Source organism: Ranitomeya variabilis, chromosome 4 (genome assembly GCF_051348905.1).
Source record: "Ranitomeya variabilis isolate aRanVar5 chromosome 4, aRanVar5.hap1, whole genome shotgun sequence".
Lineage (NCBI taxonomy): Eukaryota > Metazoa > Chordata > Amphibia > Anura > Dendrobatidae > Ranitomeya > Ranitomeya variabilis.
In genome coordinates this window covers 444,054,209-444,081,375 of record NC_135235.1, presented here as the reverse complement: position 1 = coordinate 444,081,375, position 27,167 = coordinate 444,054,209, and the positions used below count along the sequence as shown (strand labels likewise).

The 27,167-nt window shown below is 42.8% G+C and overlaps 1 protein-coding gene across 1 annotated transcript in view; it reads right to left on the bottom strand.

Moving 5' to 3' along the window:
* Positions 1 to 27,167, bottom strand: part of GRIN2C (glutamate ionotropic receptor NMDA type subunit 2C) — an 87,852-nt gene that overhangs the window by 4,776 nt on the left and 55,909 nt on the right. Inside the window, exons 10-12 of the mRNA XM_077251495.1 lie at positions 26,926 to 27,086; positions 25,127 to 25,314; positions 61 to 293 (exon numbers count right to left, since the gene is read on the bottom strand). Of these exons, the coding sequence (XP_077107610.1) occupies positions 61 to 293; positions 25,127 to 25,314; positions 26,926 to 27,086 (582 nt within the window). The remainder of the gene's footprint in view (positions 1 to 60; positions 294 to 25,126; positions 25,315 to 26,925; positions 27,087 to 27,167) is intronic.

The following is a 27,167-nucleotide window of genomic DNA, read 5'->3' as shown; positions in this document are numbered from 1 at the left end:
CTCTTCCATTTGAGCAGCACCAGAAGTCAAGGTCTTGTTTTCTAATTCCATTCTCCTTACCCGACTAATCCCCAGCAGACTCTGCTCCACACAAGAGCTGCGTACACAGTGCCTCATCCTCCAGTACACAAGGTGTTCCCAAGAGAAGACTAGAAGACTCAACCCCATAGCCACCAGAAGCATATAGAAGACTCCGGCCATGTTGTCAATGTCCAGTTTACTGCTCACCGCCTCATTCTTCTCATTTTGACAAATCCCTGATAGCCACACGGTCTCCAACTTCTGAGTGTCACCTTTAAGAAAATTGGACAATTACTGACTTCCTATGGATAAAATAAATGTTGTAGCACCAATCCACTCTTCCATCTGAGACTACCTATCAACTGGCAGCAGCCTACAGCAAGCCTGTTTAGAAATAACAGTACAGAGTCAGTATTTCAAGTAATAACTCATGTATATGGCTTTTAATAAAACATGACTGATTGCAAGACATAATATCACAAATGTTGTACTTCTACATTGCACCTTATCAGAGTAAATATGACTGGGCTAGGACACGCTAGATGTGGTCATATCAACCTAGCAGTCAGCATAAATATCCACCTGCTGAATTTCTGCAGGACCTCATTCATTATCATTAGCTTTAGTTGCTATCAAGAAGTTCATGCAGTGCCTGTGTAGTCCTAGTCTAATTGTTATCCTCACTTACCAGTTCTGCACTTAGCATAACATTTCTGATTCTGGATTTCATGAATTTGAATATTAATCTATAGGGGTAATTTACTAAAACTGTCATTTATATGCTAGTCTTAAGGCTAAGTATCGTGGAGCAAAATTTGATTAAATTATTGAGAGGCACACTCCTCTTAATAAATCTGGCACAGATTTTAGGCTGCCCGTGTGCCAAAATATGAAATCTGCACCTGCTACAGCAGATCTTAGATGTGTTTTATACTATGTGTCAAAATCCAGCATAAATGGGGGGTGTGGCCTGCAAGATTTCTATAATTCTATAATAGATTCTATCAGGCTGTAGATAAGCCCCCAATCTGACCTGCAAGAGAAGAAAAATAGGTTTTATTATACTCATCTGTGGGGCAACCCGGTCCGTTGGGTGTCGCAGGTCCTGGTCCGGCACCTCCCATCTTCTTGCGATGTTGCCCTCCTGCTTGCTTCATGGCTCCCCGGCATCGCGCTCCTGTGCAGGTGTACTCTGCCCTGTTGAGGGCAGAGCAAAGTACTGCAGTGAGCAGACGCTGGGCCTCTCTGACCTTTCCCAGCGCCTGCGCACTGCGTTACTTTGCTCTGCCCTCAACAGGGCAGAGAAGTATGCATGTGCAGGAGCGCAATAAAGCAAGCAGGAGGTTGGCATCGCAAGAAAATGGGAGGCCCCGTACCAGGACCTGTGACACCCATTGAACCTGACCGCCCTGCAGGTGAGTATAATAAAAAATTTTTTTCTTCTCTTGCAGGTCGGATTGGGGGCTTAACTACAGCATTATAGAATACTGTAGATAAGTCCTGAAAGGCAGAGGCCGTAACTCGTATCGGCCAAACCTGGTGACAGGTTCGCTTTTTGTGTGCTCTCATGGCTACAGAAATGCCAAACATGTGGATGCTAAATGTGGTTTAGGCACACTGGGGCTCAAAAGGGAGGGGGGACATTTGGACTTGAAAGTGCAAAATTTGCTGGATTTCTTTTGAGGGGCGAGGAGACATAGCGCTTTTCCACCGCCTTTGTGCTATGAGTAATGTATAAGTCCCCTATATTTCCACTGACAGATGATGAACCTGAGTGGGTACTTGCTTTTTTGTGGATTTTGTTGAAGCTTTAATTGGGAACATTTTACATAGCATTTTGGATCACATTTATCCGGCACTCTACGCTGAGCACTTACATCTGGGTTTCCATCCAAATCTCTGAATGACATGATTCAGATAAAACCCCCAAGAAATCCATTTCCTATAATGAGGCAGCAGAGTTACTGTGGACTAAGTCTGGCCTTTGTTCAGCAGTGTATAGGTGCAAAAAACTGTGGCCAACTGCGTTGTTAGGCACGCTTAAAAAGATGGACACTGCCGGATCATTGGCCAGACAGAGTTCTCAGTGTCTCTATCTTACTCATTATAGGGAATCTTCCACCGGGGGTTCCGTCTGAATACCGTGTTTTAGAGATTTGCACAGAAACCCCGATGTAAGCGCTTAGTGTACAGTGCAGGACAAATGTGAGCTGAGCCTTACTGCAATCTTTGGGAGGCAGAATTAACAAAACAACAGCAGGTCAAGAATTGTTTTTATTTATTTCCTATGCCGTTCCTTGTGCAGTATAAGATATTAGATGACTTTATTCTTTGGGTCGGTGCAATTTTAGCAATTTATAATCAGATTTAAATAGTTTTTATGTTTTGCTCCTATCATACACTAAAAGATGCTTTTTTCGCCATATTTTGCAAGATATAATTTTTCTACATTTCTGCCAGCAGAGCTATGTGAGGGCCTGTTTTTGCGAGACGACATGACACTTTAATTGTTACCATTTTCAGGCACAAAACATTTTTTTATCGCTTTCTATTCTGTTTTTTGGGAGGCAGAATGAACAAAAAACAGCAATTCAGTAATTGTTTTTTTTGGTATGCTGTTCACCAAATGGTAAAAGTGATAAGACTGCTTTATTCATTATTATAGTATGATTACAGCGATACCACATTTATCTATTTTTTTTATGTTTTGGCGCTTCTACACAATAATAACTGTGTTATAGAATAAAGAATAGTTTTTGCATCACTACACTGAGACCAACAACTTTTTTATTACTCCCATGTGATAAAGCTGTATGGTGGCTTGATTTTTGTGGGACAAGATGACATTTTCAGCTGTACCATTTTTATTTACAGTATATTTTTCTTTTTGATCGTGTTTTATTCCACTTTTTAGAATTATTATAAAAAAGCATAGTTTTTTGCCAAGCTTTTTATTTTTTTTATGGTGTTCAGCGAAGGGGTTAAATAGTGTGACAGTCTTATAGATCGGGTCATTCCTGACTTGGTGATACAAAATATGTGTACTTTTTTTTTAAATAAATACATGTATATTTTTAGTTAAAAAAATTTTGATTTTTTTATTTATTTTGTGATATTTTTTCAAAATATTTTTGCATTTTTTCAAACTCTTTTACTTTAGTCCTTTAGTCATGACGACCTCTGGTTTCCATAGCAACAATCGGGTCCTTATGATGACGTTGTTGGGGGGCCAATCTAAAGAAAGAGGGAGCCCCTCGGTTTTGGTTACGGGGGTTCCAGGTGCTGGATCCGCTGACCCAGGTATTAGACTAGATGATCCAGCTCGGGGAGAGATTTATATTTGTTTGAATGGCCCTTTGGGTCCCCATCTAAAACAAGAAACTAGAGGAGAAAATTTGGAAGGACTAATATGTGGAAATATTTTTGTTACTGCCATTCAAATTCAATTTAGATAAAGCTAAGCCATACGAGAGTAAGGAGGAAAAAAGGTGGTATTGTTTGATTCCTCATATCTTTTATAATTGGCGACAAGCATTTGCAATTCTAGCAAGTGTAATCAGGGAAAAATTCCCTCAGAATTGTTCCCCTTTATTCTGCTATATGTGTGGCCTGTCGGGTCTATTGCGGTACTGTTTGGCTCCTTTACGATGAGCAGTTCGGCAGCGGAAGGCTGTTAGACTGGGTTTGAGATGAGATCATAAGGATATTGCATTTTGAATGCACCTTATGGTTTCTTCTCGTTCTGCTTCACAGCCCTTTCACTCCCGTGCCAGGGGTTCGACTATAGGGTCGACACCTTTGGCCAATCAGAGACCAGGGTTCTGCTGGCAGTTTAATGATGGCCAGTGCAAATATGGCGCCAGCGGTTGTTTTAAACATGAATGTTCCTTTTGTGGCGGGAACCACGTTCAAGCAAGATGCTTTAAGAAGTCAGGGAGGGGTTGTTAACCAAAAAGGGCACTCCAGTGAGAGTAAGGGTGATGATGCTGTTCCTAAGGGAGTATCCATATAGGATTGCTGCGGAGTTGTTAGAAGATGGCTTTACGTTTGGTTTCAGAATACAATTATATTGTTGGATGTGTCGGTTTTTCACCCCAAAAAACGTTAAGTCTGCGCATCTCCACCCTTAGGTGGTGACATAAACTTGATAAGAAGGTAGCCCTGGGGACATTGCAGGCCCATTTGAGAAATCACCATGACCTCACCTGCAGGTTTCTCCTCTGGAGGTGGTTCCTAAGAAGGAGCCTAACAAGTTTAGTTTGATTCATCATTTGTTAATTGGTAAATGATGAAATCAGTGATGAGGTTTGTTCGGTATTTTATTTTTGTTTGACAAAGCAGTGGTCTGGTTGCGAAGATGTGGACATGGGGCCCTCATGGCTAAGACGGACATTGAGGCCGTTTTTCATCTGTTACCCGTACATCCAGATTGTTTTCATCTTCTAGGTTGTATGTGGGATGGAAGTTTTTATGTGGACTGCTGCCTGCCAATGGACTGCTCCATTTTGTGTGCATATTTTGAGTCATTTAGTACATTCGTGGAATGGGTTGTCAAGAAGGAGGCAGGTCAGGTGTCAGTGTTGCATTATTTTTTGTGATTTCTTGTGTGTGGGTTCAGCTGATTCCATGGTTTGTTCCAATCTTTTGCATACAATTGAGGAGGTGTCTAAGAATTTTGTATTCCCCCTAGTTTTTTAGGAATTGAAATAGACTCAGTGGCTATGGAGTGCAGGTTACCTATTGTGGTATGGCGACTGGCCATGTGGTTAATGGGCGGTATGTATCACAGAGGTGGGTGGCTCTGTGATGGAAGCCTAGGCTTGTTTTGCTCAGCAGATCTACTGCTGAGGGTTACTATACATTGGGAAGGCTTTCAGGTGACTTGGGGAGACGGGTGGGTCCAGTCACCTACATACCCCACCCAAGGGGGGTGTCTGAACACCCAAGATGGAGTCTGTATATTTGTGCATGGGCAGGGCTGGCTAGGCTGAGCCACAAAGAGGAAGCCTGTGGTATACCTCCGGAGAGGACGCCTTTGAAGATAAGAGGTATCCGGGAACCTGTGCGGTTGTCAAGGACAGTTAACGGACACTAATCCGTGTTAGGCACACCAAGGCTCAGTGAGGACCGTGCGTACTGTAGAGCCGAATGATTGCCGGACGGTGCACGGGGTGCTGCAGGTTACCAAGTACCTGAGATTCGGTTTAATGCTGTGTATTAATAAACCGAATGGCAAGCACAGAAAACAGCACCACTCAAATTATGCACACCACATAGATATATATATTCCAATAGACAATATATGAAAAAAAAGAGGTTTTAATTAGCACACCACAAAATTTAAAACATACTGTATTTAAAAACAGCACAGAAACCTTGTCCATATCCAATACTGTATAAATTGACACCTCTATATATGATATATAATGCCTGAACACCAACTTCTATACGACCTGGCTCATGGGGCTAATGGTAGCATGCTTAATAATAAGCCAAAATGGCAACATAAGTAAATTCCCAGGTTGTTATCACCAAAAACCATAAGCCATGGCAAAAAATCAGTAATATAATAATGAAAGCACCTGGAGTCCCAGGAGCTCAGAAGGTTAAATTACCCAGTGTACAGCATACACGGGGAACGAAGTCCCCAGGCCGGGAGGTGAATGGACCAAGGCCAATGCAGCCCCACGGGTATCGCCCTCACTGATAGGGCTTCATCACCATTACCACTTTCTTGCACCCCGTATTTTAATATTTATACTATGGTAGTGCGCTTGGTTTTCTTATTCTCATGATTTAATAAACTGAATGGACTTTTATTTTAACCCTGACTGTCCCAGCATATGCCTCAATGACCGGCCAAGTGAGAACTCCTTGTACACAGATAGTGGAGAAACACTACACTATGGATAAAGTGCAAGATTTTAGGTTGGAAGTGCAGCTTGCCCTGGAGAAGAAGAAGCGTTTGAAGCAGCTTCAGTGACTCCTAGGCAAGTTCAAATTTGCAGGTCATATTATGCCAATGGGGAGAATTTTTTGCAGGAGCCTGGCAAGTGCTACGTCAGGGTTTCGTAATCCAGGTTATTTATTTCGCTTGTTGGCCAATCACAGAGCCGATTTGAAGGGTTGGGCATCTTTTTTGGATTAGTTTAACGGACGATCGGTTTTTATGGAGGAGTGTAGGGAGAGTTCCGAATTGGAATTATTTACTGACGCATCGGGATCACATGGTTTTGGTTCTTATTTTCAGGGCAAATGTTTTGTTGGATCGTGGCCAGATAAATGGAAAGAAAAAAGTTGCATACGTAACATGGCATTCTTGGAGCTATTCTGCATTGTGGTCATAATTGAAATTTGGGGAGAGTTATTCCAAAACAAAAGGATTAAGTTTGGTTGCAATAATTTGGCAGTGGTACAAATCATTAACAGTTTGTCAGCATCTTCTACCCCAGAAGTTAATTTGACTAGACATTTGGTGTTACAGGGTCTTGAACTGAATGTGTGGCTGTCTGCTAAAGAAGTACCAGGTGTTAAAAATTGTATAGCTGATGCCATTTCTCATTTTCAGTGGAATCGTTTCCGTTCACTTGCCCCGGGAGCAGAGCAATGCACCACCCCATGTCCGGATTATCTATGAAATCTGGACTCTGGATAGGCATGGATTTGATGTTACAAATCGGTGGTGGTAGCAATCAAGACAACTTATATGAGGCAGCATGGAGAGAATGGTTGTTTTTTTGTCATGGGCTTGGAAGTGATGGTAAGAGTGGGGATCTTTTGCCACTTTTTTTTGTATGTTATTGGGGATTGTTTTTCACAAGGTGTGTCTGGTGCTGGTATTTCTAAAAAAAAATAGCGGGCCTGTTGTTCCGGTTCAGGTTGTTGGTCATTGTGGATGTTTCAAGAGATTTTATGGTACAACGGGCATTGAATGGTTACAGGAGATCTTTTGTAGTACAGGATAGGAGAAGACCGATTTCTTTCTTCCTGTTAGGAGACATAATTGGTAGGTTGTAAAGTGTGTGTTTGGATACTTTTCAGAAATTAATGTTTTGTGCAGCCTTTTCTCTTGCTTTCTTTGGTGCTTTTGGGATCAGCGAATTAATCAGCCATACGGTTTCATCACAGGTTGGCTTGGCTTAAAGGGACATAGAATGTTTAGAGGATCGGGTTATTTGTAGGCTACAGTGTTCTAAGACTGATCAGAAGGGAAAACGGAAGCGCATGGTTTCGTTTAAAATACCAGGTTTGTATATGTGTCCATTTCAAAGTTTTGGGGTTTGGGCATATAAGGGTGGGCCAGGGCGGTAGTCGTGGCTGAGGAATTCTGCTCCATCGCACCCTGGCCTCCCTTCACATAAACATAGTGTTCATTAGTAAATATACCTGTATCTCCAGGTTTAACTCCTTCAGAGTCTCCTCTCAGAGTCTCTCAGCATCCTCCCTGTTTGCCTCTGCCATGGTTAGACACTCCTCTGTCTGTTTCCCATCAGACATCAGATCATCTGTACCCGAAGTCAGTTGCCACATGGTGAGTGACCTGCCCTTCTGTACTGCCATAGCCTCTCCTGTGGCACTTCTTATGGCCTCCAGTACATTATGGGGACCTACCGGGTTTTTAACGGTAGCGCAGCTTCCTCCCTGAGTCTCCTGCATCCCGGTACTCTCCTGGCCTTTCCTTCAGCTTCGGCACCACACTTGCTGTATCCCACTGTAGCTCTATCTTGCTGTTTTTCTGGCCTGTTGCTGTCCTGGCCTGTGGCTATGGATGGCTGGGGATCCTGTCTTATAACGTTATGGAGCTAACTGCCCTGTCAGGGCACTCCCACCCAACTAAGTCAAATTCTAGATGTTTCCCAGGTTAACGTCCATTAGCTCCTCCCACTTAACTATCTACACCCTATATCCCCATCTAGTGAGCCAAAAAGGGTACTACACCTTCCCTATGATAAACTATGCACATCTTCTTATACATAGCAGCCAGCAGAAATAAATACGTACATTACTAAACATACCCAATAGCAGTAGTCGAAGGTAAATCATAACATTAAACATAAATATACCTTATAACATACAGTACCGGGATGGGCAAGAGAAATGCAAACATTCATATTTATGGACACCTCCTTGTGTCCCTTACAGGCACATCAGAGGGATGGTGACCCTTAATCAATCAGTGTGGTTAGTTCCCACTGGAACGGTTTCCAGGGAACAGAAAAAAGGTTATGTGGGCAGAACTATGACAGTTTGTCAACCCTGAGTTGGAGCGGCGCGACTGGGGATTGTTTTAGTTTGTACTGTCCAGTGTTTTCTGGTTGGCCATCCAGGATCTCCTCTGAAATAAGGGTGATTAAAGTGTTTGTTGTATTCATATTGTAATCAATAAAGGCTATGGTGGCCATTATTCTCCATCGTCACTCAGCGTCATGTTAGTTAATTATTTAATTAGTACCGTATACAATTTTCAATACCCTAAGTCATAAGATAGAGTACCCTAAGTCATTTGTGTTACAATTTATGGCACTATTTCTTGCAAATTGTAGTAAATAACGGATTGTACTAGGACACAATAAGATCTACCCACATTCAGAAGACTAGCAGAGCTTATATAAAAATCACTACATTTCTTAGCAACTATGTGTTACACAGAACTTTGTGTCTTTTGTGTGCCACTTTTGGGTGTAAAGTCTCTGAGTTCATCCTTAATCTTTCTTGAATTTAGACACAGAACATACCAAAGTATGTCTTCTGCTCTTGGTCCCAACAATGAATTCATAATTTCATCCTTCCCTTAACGGCAGTCAGACAGTATTTCTGTGATGTGCCAAGCAGCTTACAACACAGATCTTTTACAGCACATATACACAACAATGTCAATGTACAAGTCATAGAAGGCTACAATGTTTGCTGGGTGAATAAGACTCCTTACCTTGAGATGCCACAACCGGTTTGTCACTGTCCACAAGAGGAAACGTTACTCCTTAGACCTCAGTCCAGAGCCTCTCACCTAGCCAACTCAGTTCTCATACATTGCACTGATGAGGGCCAATAGCCCAAAGAAAGTGTCTGCAAATTGAGATTCTGATTTGGCTTTTATCCTAAGTCATATTGCAAGGCTCGTTAAATGGTCTGTAGTGACTTGTATGTTTGCTACTTCAAACAGGAGGCGCTGTACAGTTCAAGTCCTCTTCCTCTCTGAAGAGGCAATTTGCATACAACCTTATTGGAATTCTACTATACTGTACATACCAAAGGACTATAATTAAAAATAGTGACAAATTTACCCAAATTTAGTGACAAGAATATGGCCAAATCCCAAGCAGCTTCATCTTGCAATTTTGAAAGATTGATCTATACATACCTATATTGGTTTTGTGCAGTTTGTCAAAAGCCCTTATAAACGGCTCTACTGAAAGAAAGTTGCATGTGCTGTCTACTATACAAATGAATTTTAGTCATGGCCTGTGATTGATAGCCACAGCTTCTAGATCCATATACATAATGGAATTGTGCAGCAAAAATAGTGTAACCCTTTTTTATTGTACTCTGTTTTTATTGAATGTAATCCTGGATACTTCATATTCATAGAAATGGAAATCCAGGACAGTACATTGTTCACTGCTCGAAATCTGCTGACAAAGTAGATGAACAAAATGTCAGGTTTAAGGTCATCCAAAGTGATGCACATTGATCCTACTGTACATGGAGGCACAGCTATCATCATGGTCCTACATTAGTGAACTGTGGGCACTTTACATGCCTCCTCATGTTCCATCTATGGTGCACTGTAATCTGCTAGAAGCAACATTTCTCAAATATCTGCAAGGCCGGACTGGGACTCAGATTTACCCCTTATCTATGAACTGTTCCAACATTTATGGAGATAACTGTTTATCATTCACATAATGGTAATTCTGCTTAACGTCACCTGTCTTATCTATGACATTTTTCTGTGCTGTGTTGTGCATAAATACCGTATTTTCCGGCGTATAAGACGACTGGGCGTATAAGACGACCCCCCAACTTTACCAGTTAAAATATAAAATCTTCTTAAAAGTCGGGGGTCTTCTTATACACCCTATGTCGTCTTATAGGGCCGGTGAATATGTGCCTTTTGGGGGGGGGGGAGTGGTCCTGATGACGACGAGGGGGCGTCTCACAGGAAAGTGAGTATCCCCCATTACCTCATCGTAGCGCTGCAGCGTGGGGTCTCTGTGCTGGGAGCGGCGGCTGCTGTGCTGTGGGGCGGCGGCTCCTCTTCTGCAGTGTGGGGCCTCTGGTGCTGTGGGGCGGCGGCGGCGGCGTATCTTCATGCAGTCGGGGCTCCTCCGGCATCTCCTTAAAGCCCGGAAGCCCTGCTGGCAGCTCCATCGGTACAATGCGGTGGCCTCCGGGAAAATGGCCGCTGCTCAGATTCAGATCTCATCCCAAGATCTCGGGAGACGAGATCTGAATCTGAGCAGCGGCCATTTTCCCGGAGGCAGCTCAATAGGTGCGATGCGGTGGCCTCCGGGAAAATGGCCGCTGGGGGCAGCGCATGCTCAGATTCAGATCTCGTCGCGAGATCTCGGGACATGAGATCTGAATTTGAGCAGCGGCCATTTTCCCGGAGGCCACCGCATTGTACCGATGGAGCTGCCAGCGGGGCCTCCGAGCTTTAAGGAGATGCCGGAGGAGCCCCGACTGCATGAAGATACGCCGCCGCCGCTGCCCCACAGCACCAGAGGCCCCACACTGCAGAAGAGGAGCCGCCGCCCCACAGCACAGCAGCCGCCGCTCCCAGCACAGAGACCCCACGCTGCAGCGCTATGATGAGGTAACGGGGGATACTCACTTTCCTGTGAGACGCCCCCTCGTCGTCATCAGGACCACTCCCCCCCCACCCACCATATACACCCGGCGTACAAGGCGATACCCGGCGTATAAGACGACCCCCGACTTTTAAGAAGATTTTCAGGGGTTAAAAAGTCGTCTTATACGCCGGAAAATACGGTATGTGATTCTTCAGAATTTCAATTAGTCTATGCCTGATGAAGAGACCGGAGTAGTCTTGAAAGTTTGCAATTTGTTACCATCTTTTCAGTTAGCCATTAAAAGGTATCAACCACTAAGGAGGACTCTCAACTCTAAATATTTTTCTATCCACTGGCTAACACGGTACCAAGATATATATCTTTCCAAGATTTACCCCTGGCATTTGAGAGCACACAGGTCCACTTTCTATGTAGTGAATATGATATATGTTCATTAGTGTTGAGCATTCCGATACCGCAAGTATCGGGTATCGGCCGATACTTGCGGTATCGGAATTCCGATACCGAGTTCCGATATTTTTGTGGTATTGGAAATCGGAATCGGAAGTTCCCAGTGTATGGTTCCCAGGGTCTGGAGGAGAGGAGACTCTCCTTCAGGCCCTGGGATCCATATTCATGTAAAAAATAAAGAATTAAAATAAAAAATATGGATATACTCACTCATCCGGCGGCCCCTGGACCTTACCGATTGTAACCGGCAGCCTCCGTTCCTAAGAATGAGGAGTTTAGGACCCTCGATGTGATTGGTCGCGTGCCGCTCATGTGACCGCTCACGCGACCAATCACAAGCCGCGACATCATCGCAGGTCCTAAACTGAGTATATCCATATTTTTTATTTTAATTCTTTATTTTTTACATGAATATGGATCCCAGGGCCTGAAGGAGAGTTTCCTCTCCTTCAGACCCTGGGAACCATCCAGGATAGCTTCCGATACTTGTGTCCCATTGACTTGTATTGGTATCGGGTATTGGTATCGGCGATATCCGATATTTTTCGGGTATCGGCCGATACTATCCGATACCGATACTTTCAAGTATCGGAAGGTATCGCTCAACACTAATGTTCATCGATTTGTGGATTGCTCAAGATATATATCAGATTTACACAATGCAAACTGCTGTAAAGTCAGAATAACACTATGTGAAATTTAAACTTAACCTGTCAGGTCCTATAGGGTTTATCTGCAGGTTAATAGTGAACGTGCCCGGCTGCTGTCCTGAAAGTGCTGCACCCAGGAGAAAGAAAAGATTATTTCTCCCAGGAGCCAATGGCTTTCAATTATGCAAGCGTGCATGGAGCAATTACAGTCACCTCTTACAGCAGGGAAAGAATCAGCTATAAGTATGCCCCAGCAACTTGATGGACAGCCGGCTGTACACTGATGCACTGCTGACTGCTGATTGTCGGTCAAGAAAAGCATGCAGCAGCAAGGACCAGCCCCACCTCCAAAAGTGACCTCACTGTCAGGGGGGTGGTATTGGTCTCTGGTCTCCCCATTCTCTCCTTACAATGTGCACTGACAGTGCGCTCTATTTCTGGTTTGTCACTTCTCATTAGAGCCGGTGAGGGAGCGCACTGTCACTGTGCACTGAGAAGAATATTGCACAGTGACAAGATCTTTCCCGAGCATAAGTCGGAACTTACAACTGGCGCATGTTCAGTAGAGCAAGGGCAAGCCCAGCCCCTGAAATGGAGGTTACTAATTATGCTTTGTTTCAGGGTGGGTGGGTGCAGATGCTGCCGTTTGAAGACGATTCATTTAAGTATTCCAGCTTGCAATGGGGGTTCTAAAACAAAACCTCATCAAAGAGGAAATGGGTAAAAAAAATAGCTAAAGCAGTTAGATTAGAGAGGGAATTATAAGGATTTTATAACTAAAGCATATTAGAAAAGCTATCAGATTATTACAATAAATAGTCATTTAGGATGAAAATCATTATTAGCTTTGGACCACCCCTTTAAGGTGAATTGGCTACACCAAAAAGTACCATTAAAGGGAACCTATCAGCTGCCCTAACTCCCTAAATCACCACCATGACTGTATTGCATCTTTTTTCAACATTTTCATTAGCCTGTTATTGTTGCGTAATGATTTATGATACATGTAAAATTAAAGGTGTTGTCCACTACTTGGACAACCCTGAATCAATCACTATTATTATATTTCTCCCAGTAAAATAATAACACTTATGTTCACCTCTGATGGTGGCGCCATTGTAGGCGATCCCTCCGGTCAATTAGCGGTGACATTACTCGCCTCTCCTTTGGACATAACTGACATCAGGAGGTTGTTAGAGAGCAGCCAAAGCTTTCGCTTTCTCTGGGTGTCTGGATTTGTCTGAAGGCAAGGAGACTGAAGTCACCACTGATTGGATGCAGGGATCTCCTGACATAACAATGTCACAAGATCCCTGGCACTGGAAGTGAGTAAAGGTGTCATTATTTTACAAAGGCGAAACCTAGAGAAGGGGTTGTCAGAGCAGTGGACAATTCCTTTAACTTTAAACCTGCACTCGAGTTATGTGAATCAGTAGGTGACTAACTATTCAGTGGGCATTGAAATTTCTGGACTAATGATACTTCTCGTTGTGTAAGCATAACCCTGTGGGCGTGGGTGACATGATTCTCAAAAGCGACGTTGCCGCCAGGTCTTGTGGGCTTCGCAGCTAGCCGAGTCCGGTGTCACTGCTGCCTCCCTAGCAGTGCGCCAATAAAGCAGGGATCCGTACACCTGACTTCATTGCACATTCCCAGGGAAGTAGAAAGTTGTCTGCATGTGCAAAATTTGCAAAGAGTCAGCTGTAATGTCAGTTTGGGGCAAGGGTAGCACTCAAGTTCCCTTTTATGTAGATTGAGGGCTTTTGTGAGAAATACTCTTTGGCACAGCTTCACAGAATGTCAGAAGAAATAGCACTGGCCTCTTCATATCTTATCATTATTCTGCTTTTGTAAAAGCCATTTACACAAGGCATGAGATTTCACTTTTTCACTACCTAGCTAAAAACAGCGTACTCTAAGTCAGCTGCAGGGAGGCAACAAAAGTGTTAAATCCAATGTCGGGAGAGCAGCAAATAGTCTTTGCATTGCAGTCCAAGATCGGCTCAAGATCCAAAGAAGACAGAATGATCCCTACATCTTGTAGGGAAACAATTGTTTCACCAGCACAACTGATCCTAGTGGCTGTGCAGTTTTGCAAGTGAAGCAGCTGTTTTCCTGTAAGATTTTGCGATTGTTCAGGGAAATAGTAAGAAAAATACAGTGGCACAAGGCTGTTATGGTTAAAAGCCACATCATGACTTGCTGCATGTGAATGCAGCTTAGGGGTAAGAGTACATATGGTGGCTAGACAGCATGGTAGTCAATTGCTTGCTTGCAAAGTCTCACCCTCAGGGCAGAGACAGACTGCCATATTTCTCGTGAGAGAATCGCATCGTAAACCTCGTACTGGCTCTCGGCTTTCCTGACCTGAGCTTGACAGCTGCATAGAAATACATTATACTGTCTTGCTCAGGTCAGGAGAGGTACCAGGTCAGTCCGTGCAGTGAAATGCGATCATCGCACAAGAAATACGGCAGTCTGTCTCTGCCCTTATTGTGAAAACATATATCAGAGAAATTGGTATTAGACTCACAAAGTAATTTACGAAAATTGCAAGTTCTCCAAAGTTCTGCACAATGAAAATGCTACAAAATACCAACCCCATAGAACATGAATGACCATGCTGAACTCAATAAAAGTTGAGGTTCGCATTGCAAAATTGTCATGAATTGACCTAAAATATTGTGCCTGTAACCATCACTGAAGACAACAGTCCAGTATCTGCATGCAATAGTAAATAAAATGTATAAAATCTATGCCTATGTGTTCTTTCTTGTAGTGTATAATCACCACTTCCCCTTCTGTTGTACACAAGTGCGAGCCAATTAGGATGGAATTACTGCTTTCACCCTTTGGTTGGTTTCCTGCATTTATCTATTGAGGGGCTATTGTTAGGGTACGCTTAGGATTCACTTTAATGGGTTAGTGCTGCTAAACTCTTAACTGTGGCTATTAAATGGAATCTCTCAGCTGACTTATGCTTCCTGAACCATGGGCGGCAGGAATTAGACACTCGCCTTATTACTGCACCTGTATGTTTTATTATGAAAACACACTATGTTTCAAGGAAAGAAACATTGAAAAGCAGGCTGTGGACTATGTGTCTGATGCAGATGTCTAGCAGCTTCTTCCTTCCACGCTCACCTAGAATGACAGTTATCTTCTTATGTGTGTATAGGGAAATACCTATTAGTCATGGGTAGTGGGGCAGGAAAAAACACTGGTGACCTGTCTTGGGCTAAACATCCAAGACACATAGTCCCCAGTCTGCTTCAAGATATGCTTTTCCTGAGAATCTAGAGTGTGTTTTCAGAATAATGGCATCGCAGAGGGAGGGAGTTCCTATCGGCACAACGTGATGCAATGGCGTTATGCCGATGGTCTTCATGGTGACCCTGGGCTGAAAGAATCTGAGACACTAATCTAATGATCTGCAATTCCGAAGCATTGCAGAGTATTAGATCCGCAATCTGTCAATGTGAAGTTGATGTCCTATCCTGGGACAATGTTAAAAAAAATGGTAGTAAAAACTGTAAAAATGCTTTTTTTTAAATCACAAAATAAAGAACAATAAAAAATAGAAAAAATATTAATCCAATAAATGCATTTATTTATGTAAAAAAAAAAAGTAAACATATTTGGTATTGCCATGTCCGGGACGACCTTACCCATAAAAGTGTCCCACTAGTTAATCCCTTCAGTGAACGCCGTTAAAAAAATAAAAAACATGATCAAAAAGACGAATGTAAATAAAAATGAAATCTCTGAAAACGTCATCTTGTCCCACAAAAAAAACAAGCCACCATACAGCTCCAACAGAGGAAAAATAAAAAAGTTATAGCTCTCAGAATAAAGCGATGCAGAAATAATTATTTTTCCTATAAAATAGTTTTTATTGCGCAAAAGGCCCACAACATAAAAATACAATATAATTGTGGTATCCTAGTAATCGTACAGACGCAAAGAATAAAGCTGCTTTATCAAATTTTACCACACGTGGAGCTGCATAAAAAAACCTTAAACATAATTCCTGAATTGCTGTTTTTTGATCATTCTACCTCCGAAAAATTGGAATAAAAAGTGATAAAAAAAGGTCTTGTGCTCAATAATTGTACCATTAAAAACATCAACTTGTCCCACAAAAACAAGCCCTCACATGACTCTGAAAAATTATAACTATCAAAATATGGCGATTTTTAGTGTGTGACAGCAGCCAAACATAAAAACTCAATAAAAATCTGATATCGCTGTAATCTCACCAACACAAAGAATAAAGTCGCCTAATCACTTATACTGCATGAGAAATGTAAAAAATAAATGAAATCAATTCTTCACCTGCTGTTCATTTGTTAATTCTGCCTCCCAAAGACTGCAATAAAGCTCTGAACACATTTATCATGTGCTCTACACTGAGCTCTTACACCAGAGTTTCCGTGTAAATTTCTGAAATACGTAATTCAAATGGAACCCCCAGCAAAGATTCCCTTTAATGTGGCAGATGGAGGCACTGTGGATGCCGTCTGGCTGCCTATGAGCTGGCAGTGTCCTTCTTTTTAGGCATGCATAAAAGCGCAGTTCACCACAGTTTGTTCACCTCTGAAAAGAAGGACAACGCAAAACAGAGGCCAGATGGTGTCCACAGTAACTCTGCTACCTCACTATAGTAAATGGATCCCTCGGGGGTTTCACCTGATTCACATCACTGTAAACCCTGATGTAAGTGCTCAGCATAGAGTGCAGGATAAATGTTATCCAAAATATTATGTAAAATGTTCCCAGCAAAAGCTTTAACTCAATCCACAAATAAGCAAGTCCCCGCTTAGCTCCATCATCTGTTAATGGAAATATAGGGGGCTTCCATGTTACTGCAGTGCAAAGACCCTGGAAAAGTGCTATAGCTCCTCACCCACCAAAAGAAGTTCAGCAAATTCTGCACTCCTAAATTCAAATGCCCCCTCCCTTCTGAGCCCTAGTATGCCTAAATCACATTTAGGCCAGCGTCACTCCTAACGTATAAAAATACGGTCTGTTTTTTACGGCCAAGATACGCAGAAATGTTCCCGAACAGTGATCCGTATGTCATCCGTGTGCAATGCGAGGATGCGATTTTTTCTCATACAAGTATCAGTGTGTCATCCGTATGGAGAGATTTTCTCACCGGCTTGCAAAATAGACATATAATGGATTCACGGGCTCAAATATTCGTGAAATCATACATATAGTCTCTATATACAGTATATACTGTATATATATATATGCCAGTGAGACACATATATACATATATTTATATGTCATGCAGAGCTAGATAGCAGAAAAGCCGGTAATTCATTTGTTGGCTTTTGCTAAATCATTACCGAACCCAACAGGATATGAGACATGGTTTACATGCAGTAAACCATTGCATATCCATTAGATTTTAGTGTGTGTAAAATTTTGGAGCTGTAGGTGTTAAATTAAAGGATTAATTCACGAAAAAAACTGGCGTGGGCTCCCGCACAATTTTCTTCGCCAGAGAGGGAAAGCCAGTGACTGAGGGCAGATATTAACAACCTAGAGAGGGCCCATGGTTATTGCCCCCGGCTACAAAAATCTGCCCCAAGCCACCCCAGAAAAGGTGCATCTGTAAGATGCACCTATTCCGGCACTTAGCCTCCCTCTTCCCATTGCCCTGTAGCATTGGCATATGGGGCAATAAAGGGTTAATGTCACATTGCTATTGTAAGGTGACATTAAGCCTGGTTAATAATGGAGAGGTGTCAATAAGACACCTATCCATTATTAATCCAATAGTATGAATGGGTTAAAAAATACACACACATTTAGAATAAAGTCTTTTAATGAGATAATGAAACGCAGAGGCTTAACATCTTTATTGCACGCTCATTCCAAGCGAAGCCCTCATTCTTCCGTAAAAAAATGCAAAATAAAAAAGCAACAATATCCTTTACCTGTCCACCGTACAGTCAAGTCCTACACGGTAAATCCATCTCATGGGGTTAATTAGTTTACCACCAGGAGCGATGCTAATGCTACCAGCCGGGCTGTAAACCATGGAGGATTGAATGAAAAGCTGCCTGCGCAGCCTCCCCACCTGACCGGCCATGAACTCTGTAGAGTGGGAAAGTTTCTGAACATTTTCCCACGCTGTCAAGTTCACCGCGTCAGGCGGGGAGTCAGCGCAGCCTAAGTGACATCAGCGGTAGTCACTGAGCATGCGCTGACGCCACACCTGATGTGGTGAAAAAGGTCTTTGGACCAAAACTTTGCCACAGGAGGCAGAATAAAATGTAAGGCTTGTTTTTCACCACGGTTTGAGGCACTGTCATTTGATCTATTGTCATGGAATACGCTCTGGGATGGACTCCCTGGTTTTGACATGCGCTTTTTTGTCTTTATAGACTTGGACACTTTATAGGGTGCGGTTTAACCCTTTACATTTTGATATCTGCAAAGTACTGGTGACTGCATCTTACTGTGCACTACAATGGCAGTTTCCAATTTTCACTCAGCAACATCCACTGCTGCTTATTTATGCAAAACACCCATGGAGTCAAAATCGTCCCTGCACGAGTAGATAAGTTCCCAAAGGGGTTTAATTTCCAAAATGGGGTCACTTGAGGGGTGATTCTGCTCTTCTAAGACTTAAGGGCTCTGTATATGGAGTCTGCAAACTATTCTAGCAAACTGTGCACTCCAGGAGGAAAATAGCGCTCCGTCCCTCCCAAGTCTTGCTGTGTGGCTAAGCTATAATAAACAGTCACATATCGGGAATTTCCACATTCAGCAGAAATTTTGGGACAAATTTTAGTGCCATTTTTACCCATTCTCTGTTTTAAAATGTAAAATATGGGCTAAAACAAAATTTTGGTGCTAAAAATGTAATTATTTCTTCACTGCCCAATGGTATAAAATTCTATGACACACTTGTGGTGTCAATATGATCACTGCACCCCAAGATGAATTAATTGAGAGGTGTAGTTTGTAAATTGGGGTCACTTATGGGAGTTTGTGCAGTTCTGGCACCTCAGGGGCTCTACCAATATGACATGGCACCCTCAAACAAGTCCAGCAAAATCTGAACTCCAATATGGCTCTTCTTCCCTTCTGAGCTTTCACTGTGCCTCAAAAGTACTTTTCAATCACATTTGGAAAATTTCTGTACTCAGGAGAAATTGCACAACAAATTTTGGGCTCCATTTCCCCTGTTAAAAATAAATGGGGCTAAACGAACATTTTTGTGGGAAAAAATAGTTTTTTGACTCAACGGTAGAAACTTCTGTGAAGCACTTGGGGGATCAAGGTGCCCACCACACATCTAATTAATTTCCCTGAGGACTCTAGTTTCCAAAATGGTGTCACGTGGGGGGATTTTCTCTGATTAGGCACATCAGGTGCACTCCAAACACGACATGACGTCCCCTAATTATTGCAGCAACTTTTACACTCAAAAAGTCAATCAGCTATCTTCCGAGCTCTGCCAAGCGCCAAAATCGTAGTTTTCCCCCGCATATAGGGTATCAGCGTGCTCAGGAGAAATTGCACAACAAATTTTTGGGTCATTTTTTTTCCTGTTACCCTAAAAAAAATTTGGGTCTAAAGTTAACCCCTTAAGCCCCGAGGGTGGTTTGCACGTTAGTGACGGGGCCAATTTTTACAATTCTGACTACTGTCCCTTTATGAGGTTATAAATCTGGAACGCTTCAACGGATCCTGGTGATTCTGACACTGTTTTCTCGAGACATATTGTACTTCATAATTGTGGTAAAATTTCTTTGATATTACCTGCATTTATTTGTGAAAACGGAAATTTGGCGATTTGAAAATTTTGCAATTTTCCAACTTTGAATTTTTATGCCCTTAAATCACAGAGATAAGTGCAGCGCCCTAGAGTCCTGGTCGTTGCAGTACTGTCGCTCCGCCACTAAGGGGAGTGATGGTACGTTTGATGGCACTTAAGGAGTTCACCTGACCAGGTATCACAGTCACACATTAGACTTCACACTCTGGCCACCAGGGGGAGCAAAGGGTTCTATGTATTAGGCCACTCCTCACGCTTTGGTAAAACTGGGGGTTGGATAGGAAGTTAGGCAGAAGCTGACTGGGTTTTGCCCAGGCAACACCTAGTGAGAGAAGAGGTTGCTTGGGAAGATTCAGGGGGGTCCCTGTCAGGGGTGGGATCCTGACAGAGGCCTAGCAAAAGGACAGATCGTTACGGAGCCGTGCCTGCACTTCATTGCGGCGGCATCTTAAGAAAGGACACGAAGCGAGGTATATTGTGGAGAAGTGAGAAACGAGATCACAGCACAAAGGCAATAGAACCAGTAGGAGTCGTGCCCTGAGATCGGCAACATCCTACTGAGGTGCGTAGCCGGTGGCCGGAACGCCGAGGAAGTATTGGGCTCTACGCATTACTTCAAACCAACGGCAGGGCAGTTAATTTTAGGTTGGCTGCCTCACCTTAATCACCTAATGAAGACAATGGAGGCAATTGTGGGAGAGGGGCGTCTCTAGGGTCCCTATAAAATAACTCCAGGCCTACCCCGTCATACGGGTGCGCCCTATCCATATCATTTGGGGGACGGAGAGAAAGAACAGAAACATACACGACAGTTGTGAGGAGGACTATCCCGTGTTGCTCAGCAGGGAAGTACTACAACACCCAGGCGCTAGTAGGTAGGCACTGATTTCCACCTGCAAAGGGAACTCTGGATGTGCCTTCGGACCGGCCGGTCTCAGCCAGCTCTGTTAGCAGTGCTCTGGATTGCGGATGCCGAAGCCTTCAGTAAAGAGGTAAAGAGACTGCAACCCTGTGTCCTCGTTATTTACTGCGACCTACACCACCACCTACACCTTTCATTGGGCGCCCCTTAGCAGGACCACGGACCGGGTCAGGCCACCGTGACATCCTCAGAACCGAGAAACCCGGTACCGAGTACCCCGCTGTCCTGCGTCTGGGGGCCGCTCCATATGTCACACAAAATACTTAATAAATAACATTTTCCACATGTCTACTTTACATCAGCACAATTTTGCAAACAAAATTTTTTTTTGTTAGGGAGTTATAAGGGTTAAAAGTTGACCAGCAATTTCTCATTTTGACAACACCATTTTTTTTTAGGGACCACATCACATTTGAAGTCATTTTGAGGGGTCTATGTGATAGAAAATACCCAAGTGTGCCACCATTCTAAAAACTGCACCCATCAAGGTGCTCAAAACCACATTCACGAAGATTATTAACCCTACAGGCGTTTCACAGGAATTTTTGGAATGTTTAATAAAAAAATTAACATTTAATTTTTTTTCACAAAAAATTTACTTCAGCTCCAATTTGTTTTATTTTACCAAGGGTAAAAGGAGAAAATGGACCCCAAAAATTGAGTACCCCTATACCCCATATGTGGGGGTAAAACACTGTTTGGGTGCATGGAAGAGCTCGGAAGGAAAGGAGCGCCGTTTGACTTTTCAATTCAAAATTGGCTGGAATTGAGATGGGACACCATGTTGCGTTGGGGAGTCCCTGATGTGCCTAAACATTGAAACCCCCCACAAGTAACACCATTTTGGAAAGTAGACCCCCTAAGGAACTTATTTAGATGTGTGGTGAGCACTTTGACCCATCAATTGTTTAACTGAAGTTTATAATGTAGAGCCGTAAAAATAAAAAATAATATTTTTTCACAAAAATGAACTTTTCGCCCCCAATTTTTTATTTTCCCAAGGATATCAGAATAAATTGTTCCCCAAATGTTGTTGTGCAATTTGTCCTGAGTACGCTGACACCCCATATGTGGGGGTATACCACTGTTTGGGTGCATGGCAGAGCTCGGAAGGGAAGGAGCGCCGTTTGACTTTTCAATGCAAAATTGGCTGGAATTGAAATGGGACGCCATGTTGCATTTGGAGAGCCCCTGATGTGCCTAAACATTGAAACCCCCCACAAGTGACACCATTTTGGAAAGTAGACCCCCTAAGGATCTTATCTAGATGTGTTGTGAGAGCTTTGAACCCCCAAGTGTTTCACTACAGTTTATAATGCAGAGCTGTGAAAATAAAAATTCTTTTTTTTTTCCACAAAAATTATTTTTTAGCCCCCAGTTTTGTATTTTTTTAAGGGTAACAGGAGAAATTGGACCCCAAAAGTTCTTGTGCAATTTGTCCTGAGTAGGCTGATACACGATATGTGGGGGGTAACCACCGTTTGGGCGCATGGCAGAGCTCGGAAGGGAAGGAGCGCCATTTGGAATGCAGACTTGGTCTGCAGGCGTCACGTTGCATTTGCAGAGCCCCTGATGTACCTAAACAGTAGAAACCCCCCACAAGTGACCCCATATTAGAAACTAGACCGCCAAGGAACTTATCTAGATGTGTTGTGAGAACTTTGAACCCCCAAATATTTCACTACAGTTTATAACGCAGAGCCGTGAAACTAAAAAAATCATTTTTTTTCCCACAAAAATGGTTTTTTAGCCCCCCCAAATTTTTCTTTTCTCAAGGGTAACAAGAGAAATTGGACCCCAGACGATGTTGTCCAATTTGTCCTGAGTACGCTGATACCCCATATGTTGGGGTAAACCCCTGTTTGGGAGCACGGGAGAGCTCGGAAGGGAAGGAGCGCTGTTTTACTTTTTAACGCAGAATTGGCTGGAATTGAGATCGGATGCCATGTCGCGTTTGGAGAGCCCTGATGTGCCTAAACAGTGGAAACCCCCAATTCTAACTGAAACCCTAACCCAAACACACCCCTAATCCCAACCACATCCCTAACCCCAACCCTAACCACACCCCTAACTCCAACACACCCCTAACCCTAATCCCAACCATAACCCTAACCACACCCCTAACCCTGACACACCCCTAACCCTAATCCAAACCCTAACCCTAGCCCCAACCCTAACCCTAGCCCTAACCCTAGTCCCAACACTAGCCCCAACCCTAATGGGAAAATGGAAATAAATACATTTTTTTTTTTAATTATTTTTCCCTAACTAAGGGGTGATGAAGGGGGGTTTGATTTACTTCTATAGCGGGTTTTTAGCGGATTTTTATGATTGGCAGCTGTCACACACAACGCAAAAAATATTTTTTGCATTACCATATTTTGAGAGCTATAATTTTTCCACATTTTGGTCCACAGAGTCATGTGACATCTTGTTTTTTGCGGGACAAGTTGACGTTTTTATTGGTAACATTTTCGGGCACTTGATATTTTTTGATCACTTTTTATTTCGATTTTTGTGAGGCAGTATGACCACAAACCAGCTATTCATGAATTTTTTTTTTTGGGGGGGGCGTTTATACCGTTCCGCGTTTGGTAAAATGGATAAAGCAGTTTTATTCGTCAGGTCAGTACGATTACAGCGATACCTCATTTATATCTTTTTTTATGTTTTGGCGCATTTATACGATAAAAACTATTTTATAGAAAAAATAATTATTTTTACATTGCTTTATTCTGAGGACTATAACTTGTTTATTTTTTCGCTGATGATGCTGTATGGCAGCTCGTTTTTTGAGTTTTCAGCGGTACCCTGGTTATTTATATCTGTGTTTTTGATCGCGTGCTATTCCACTTTTTGTTCGGCGGTATGATAATAAAGCGCTGTTTTTTGTCTCGTTTTATTTTTTACGGTGTTCACTGAAGGGGTTAACTAGTGGGACAGTTTTATAGGTCGGGTCGTTACGGACGCGGCGATACTAAATATGTGTACTTTTATTTATTTTTTTAAAAATTAGATAAAGGAATGTATTTATGGGAACAATATATATATTTTTTTCTTTATTTAGGATTTTTTTTTTTTTTTTACACATCTAAATATTTTTTTTTTTACTTTATAACATTGCCCCGGGGGGGCATCATGTTTTAAGGTCAGATCGCTGATCTGACACTTTGCAATGCACTATGTCAGATCAGCGATCTGACGTGCATTGCTCCTGGCTTACCAGTGCCTGCTCTGAGCAGGCGCTTGGTAAGTCACCTCCCTGCAGGACCCGGATGCAGCCCCGAGGCCATTTTGAATCCGGGGCCTGCAGGGAGAAGGAGGTAGGAGACCCTCGGAGCAACGCGATCACATCGCGTTGCTCCGAGGGTCTTAGGGAAGCACACAGGGAGCCCCCTCCCTGCGCGATGCTTTCCTATGCCCCCGGAAAGCTGCGATCATGTTTGATCGCAGTGTGTCGGGGGTTAATGTGCCGGAGGCGGTCCGTGACCGCTCCTGGCACATAGTGCCAGATGTCAGCTACAATAGTCAGCTGACACCTGGCCACGATCAGCCGCGCTCCCCCCGTGAGCGCGGCCGATCGCTATGACGTACTATCCCGTCCCTGGGAATTAAGTCCCAGGTCACCTTGACGGGATAGTACGTCATATGGGATTAAGGGGTGAAATAACTTCCCGACAGAAAAAAATTATATTTCAAAAATTGTACATGAAGTACAATATGTCCCAAGAAAACAACCTCAGAATCAGTGGGCTCCATTGAAGCGTTCCAGAGTTATTACCACATAAAGTGACATTGGTTAAAGAATTGTAAAATTTGACCTGTCATGAAGGTGAAAACAGTCTTCGTGGTGAAGGGGTTAAATGAAATCTGTCAGGCGATTCGTGCTACCCAAGCCACAGGCAGCATGAATTTCAGCTTGGTCAGGCATATTATTTTCTACAACATTCCATCATTTTAGAGAAAAAGTACTTTGACGATCCGGCTGGGAATGTTAGCAGAAGACAAAACTATCTCGGCTCTTCCCAGCACCGCTAGATGAGATTGACACATCTCTCGCTCACGTATACATAGGAAGAGACTCATCAGTCAGTCACCTGCCACAGCTCTTTAATAGGAAAATACTTTTGTAGGATATGTTTCAATTTCATAACATAGTAAGTTATAAATTCTTCTAGTTTAGCCTATTCTCCTACAGTGATAATCCAGATGAAAGCAACAATCCCAATAAACCAAACTCCAATTTTCCTCATTTTAGGGAAACTTATTGTTTTTTCCAATGGCAAATCTGGAATTATATCCGAATAAATCCCTGTATCAAACACTCGACTCTTATAATCTAGTAAATATAATTCTGCTCCTCAGTGTTGAATGCAATATTTTAATGTATACTTCAGTTGTTGATGATTTAACATTTTTTTGTATTATGTAAGAATCACCAAAAAACATCAGAGTGCAGTTTCACACTTACCGTCTCCTAAGAATTGTAGTAGTCCAAGGTCAATGGGACGCTTCCAGCGTGAGTTCTTCTGTAAAGCAATACCATACCCTGTTGTAGCAAAGACCTTTCCACTTCCAATAGTTACCAGCTTGCAGCCTTCATCCTTGCCTGCCATGTAATTCAGCACTGCTGCATCATAGATAAAGGCATCCAACTTTCTGTGCGAAAACATAAGACCCAAGATAACTGAAAATACTGCAAGCTACTAGGGAATAAAATGAAATAAGAGAGTAGAACATAGCCCTATGTACAGGGTAGAATATGGCGCTAGTTCTGGCTTCTTAGCACTTAGCTGTGGGAAATTTGGGCACTATGCCCTCTTTCCTGCAGCATTTGGGGAAGTTTTAGTTAGTATGATGTAAAGTCATGAAGTAGTAGTGTATCTGAAATGTGAATTTAAAGAGTTTGTACCCCTTCATAAAAGTTTTTCCTGTAAGTTACTATAGTAGTAAAAAAAAACAAATAAATTATACTTTATTTTCCCTACCCGGGTACAGTGCTGAGCCTCAGAAGCTGCTCCCGGATTCTGTTAAGAGCCGTCACTGATTTGCTGTTGTGATATCTATTCTGCTTGAGACACCATTACCAGGCTGTCTATACGTGCCAGTACTCACACAAAGAGATATCATTAGATAACTTGACTCTACTGCAGAGGCATGTATGAAGATTCCAGAGAAAGGTTTATTTTCAAGCTGAATTCTTGTAGCTACGCACAATTATAGTAGCAGTAGCTGTAACAGCTGCAGTAGCTAAAAAGACTGTTCTGAACCAAGACATGAGGATAATAAGATGGCAGACATAAAAAGAATGAGGAAGAATAAGGGTATGTGCACACGATCAGTAAACGCTGCAGGTTGGATGCTGTGTACTTGCGCAGCATCCAAACAGCAGCATCCAGATGTTACAGTATAATGGATTGGATTTCAAGAAATTCCATGTCCTCTATGCGTCCACAGACGCCTGCGGCTCACCCAAGAGAGACGAACATGCAGCGCGTCTTCCCACACCGCAGCATGTCTATTTATCTTGCGAAGACACAAGCTAAATTTCACCCGTACAATGTATTGGACGCAGTGAATCCGCATGGTTCAAAGAACACATGCGGATTCACCTGCGTTCAATAGCTGGCAGTGCTTTGGACGCAGTGGACATGTGCTGCGCCCTTTGCGCTGCCAATTCCTGAACGTGTGCACATACCCTTAGCCAGGCTCAGACTGGCCCATAGGGGAACAGGTGAATCCCCCGGTGGGCCCCTGTGCAGACATGGGCCCCCAACTCCAATATATGGGTAGTACATGGCATAATTCACATGATTTACTCTGTACAGAAAAAAGCAGCATCTCATCATTCATTAACCAAACTACCCAGTTTATTATTATATAGAGATATAGGTAAATTTGTGAACAAGGGTCATGCAATATTTGTATGCAGGTGAAAAGTGGGCTCCTCAAAGTCATTGTTACTGGTGGGCCCTTGGCACCCCAGTCCGACATTGCCCTTAGCCATCGTACCATCTACACAGAAAGAGCTGCTGAGCTCAGTTATCTGTGGTACTGTGACATGCCGTCTGCATTACAGACAACAGAAATTGGGAGCAGCCACCGAGACTGGACCCGGGCAGACTAAATAATGTGCAATTAGCTTTTTTTTTATTTTTTCTACTATGGAAACTTATAAGAAAAACTTTTCTGAAAGGGGACAACACCTTTAATGAATTTTTGTTAAACCCGAGTAACTACTGTATATACCTACAAAAAAATAGTTCTCACCCAGACTTCAAGCTGGCAAGAGCATCTTCCACTGATCGTTGGTTGTATCTCACCATGTAACTGTGCATGTCAGGATAGTTGGTACGGATGTTACGCTCAGTGCTGCCATTTGGGACAGTGCCAAATCTAAAAGGAGGGTAATGTTCTTGCGGCTTCTGAAACTGCAGACACAGAAAACATAACAGGCTTTTTAAAAATTAAAGAACTAGTAAGTTAGGGAGGCTCGATGGTATTCTGTGAAG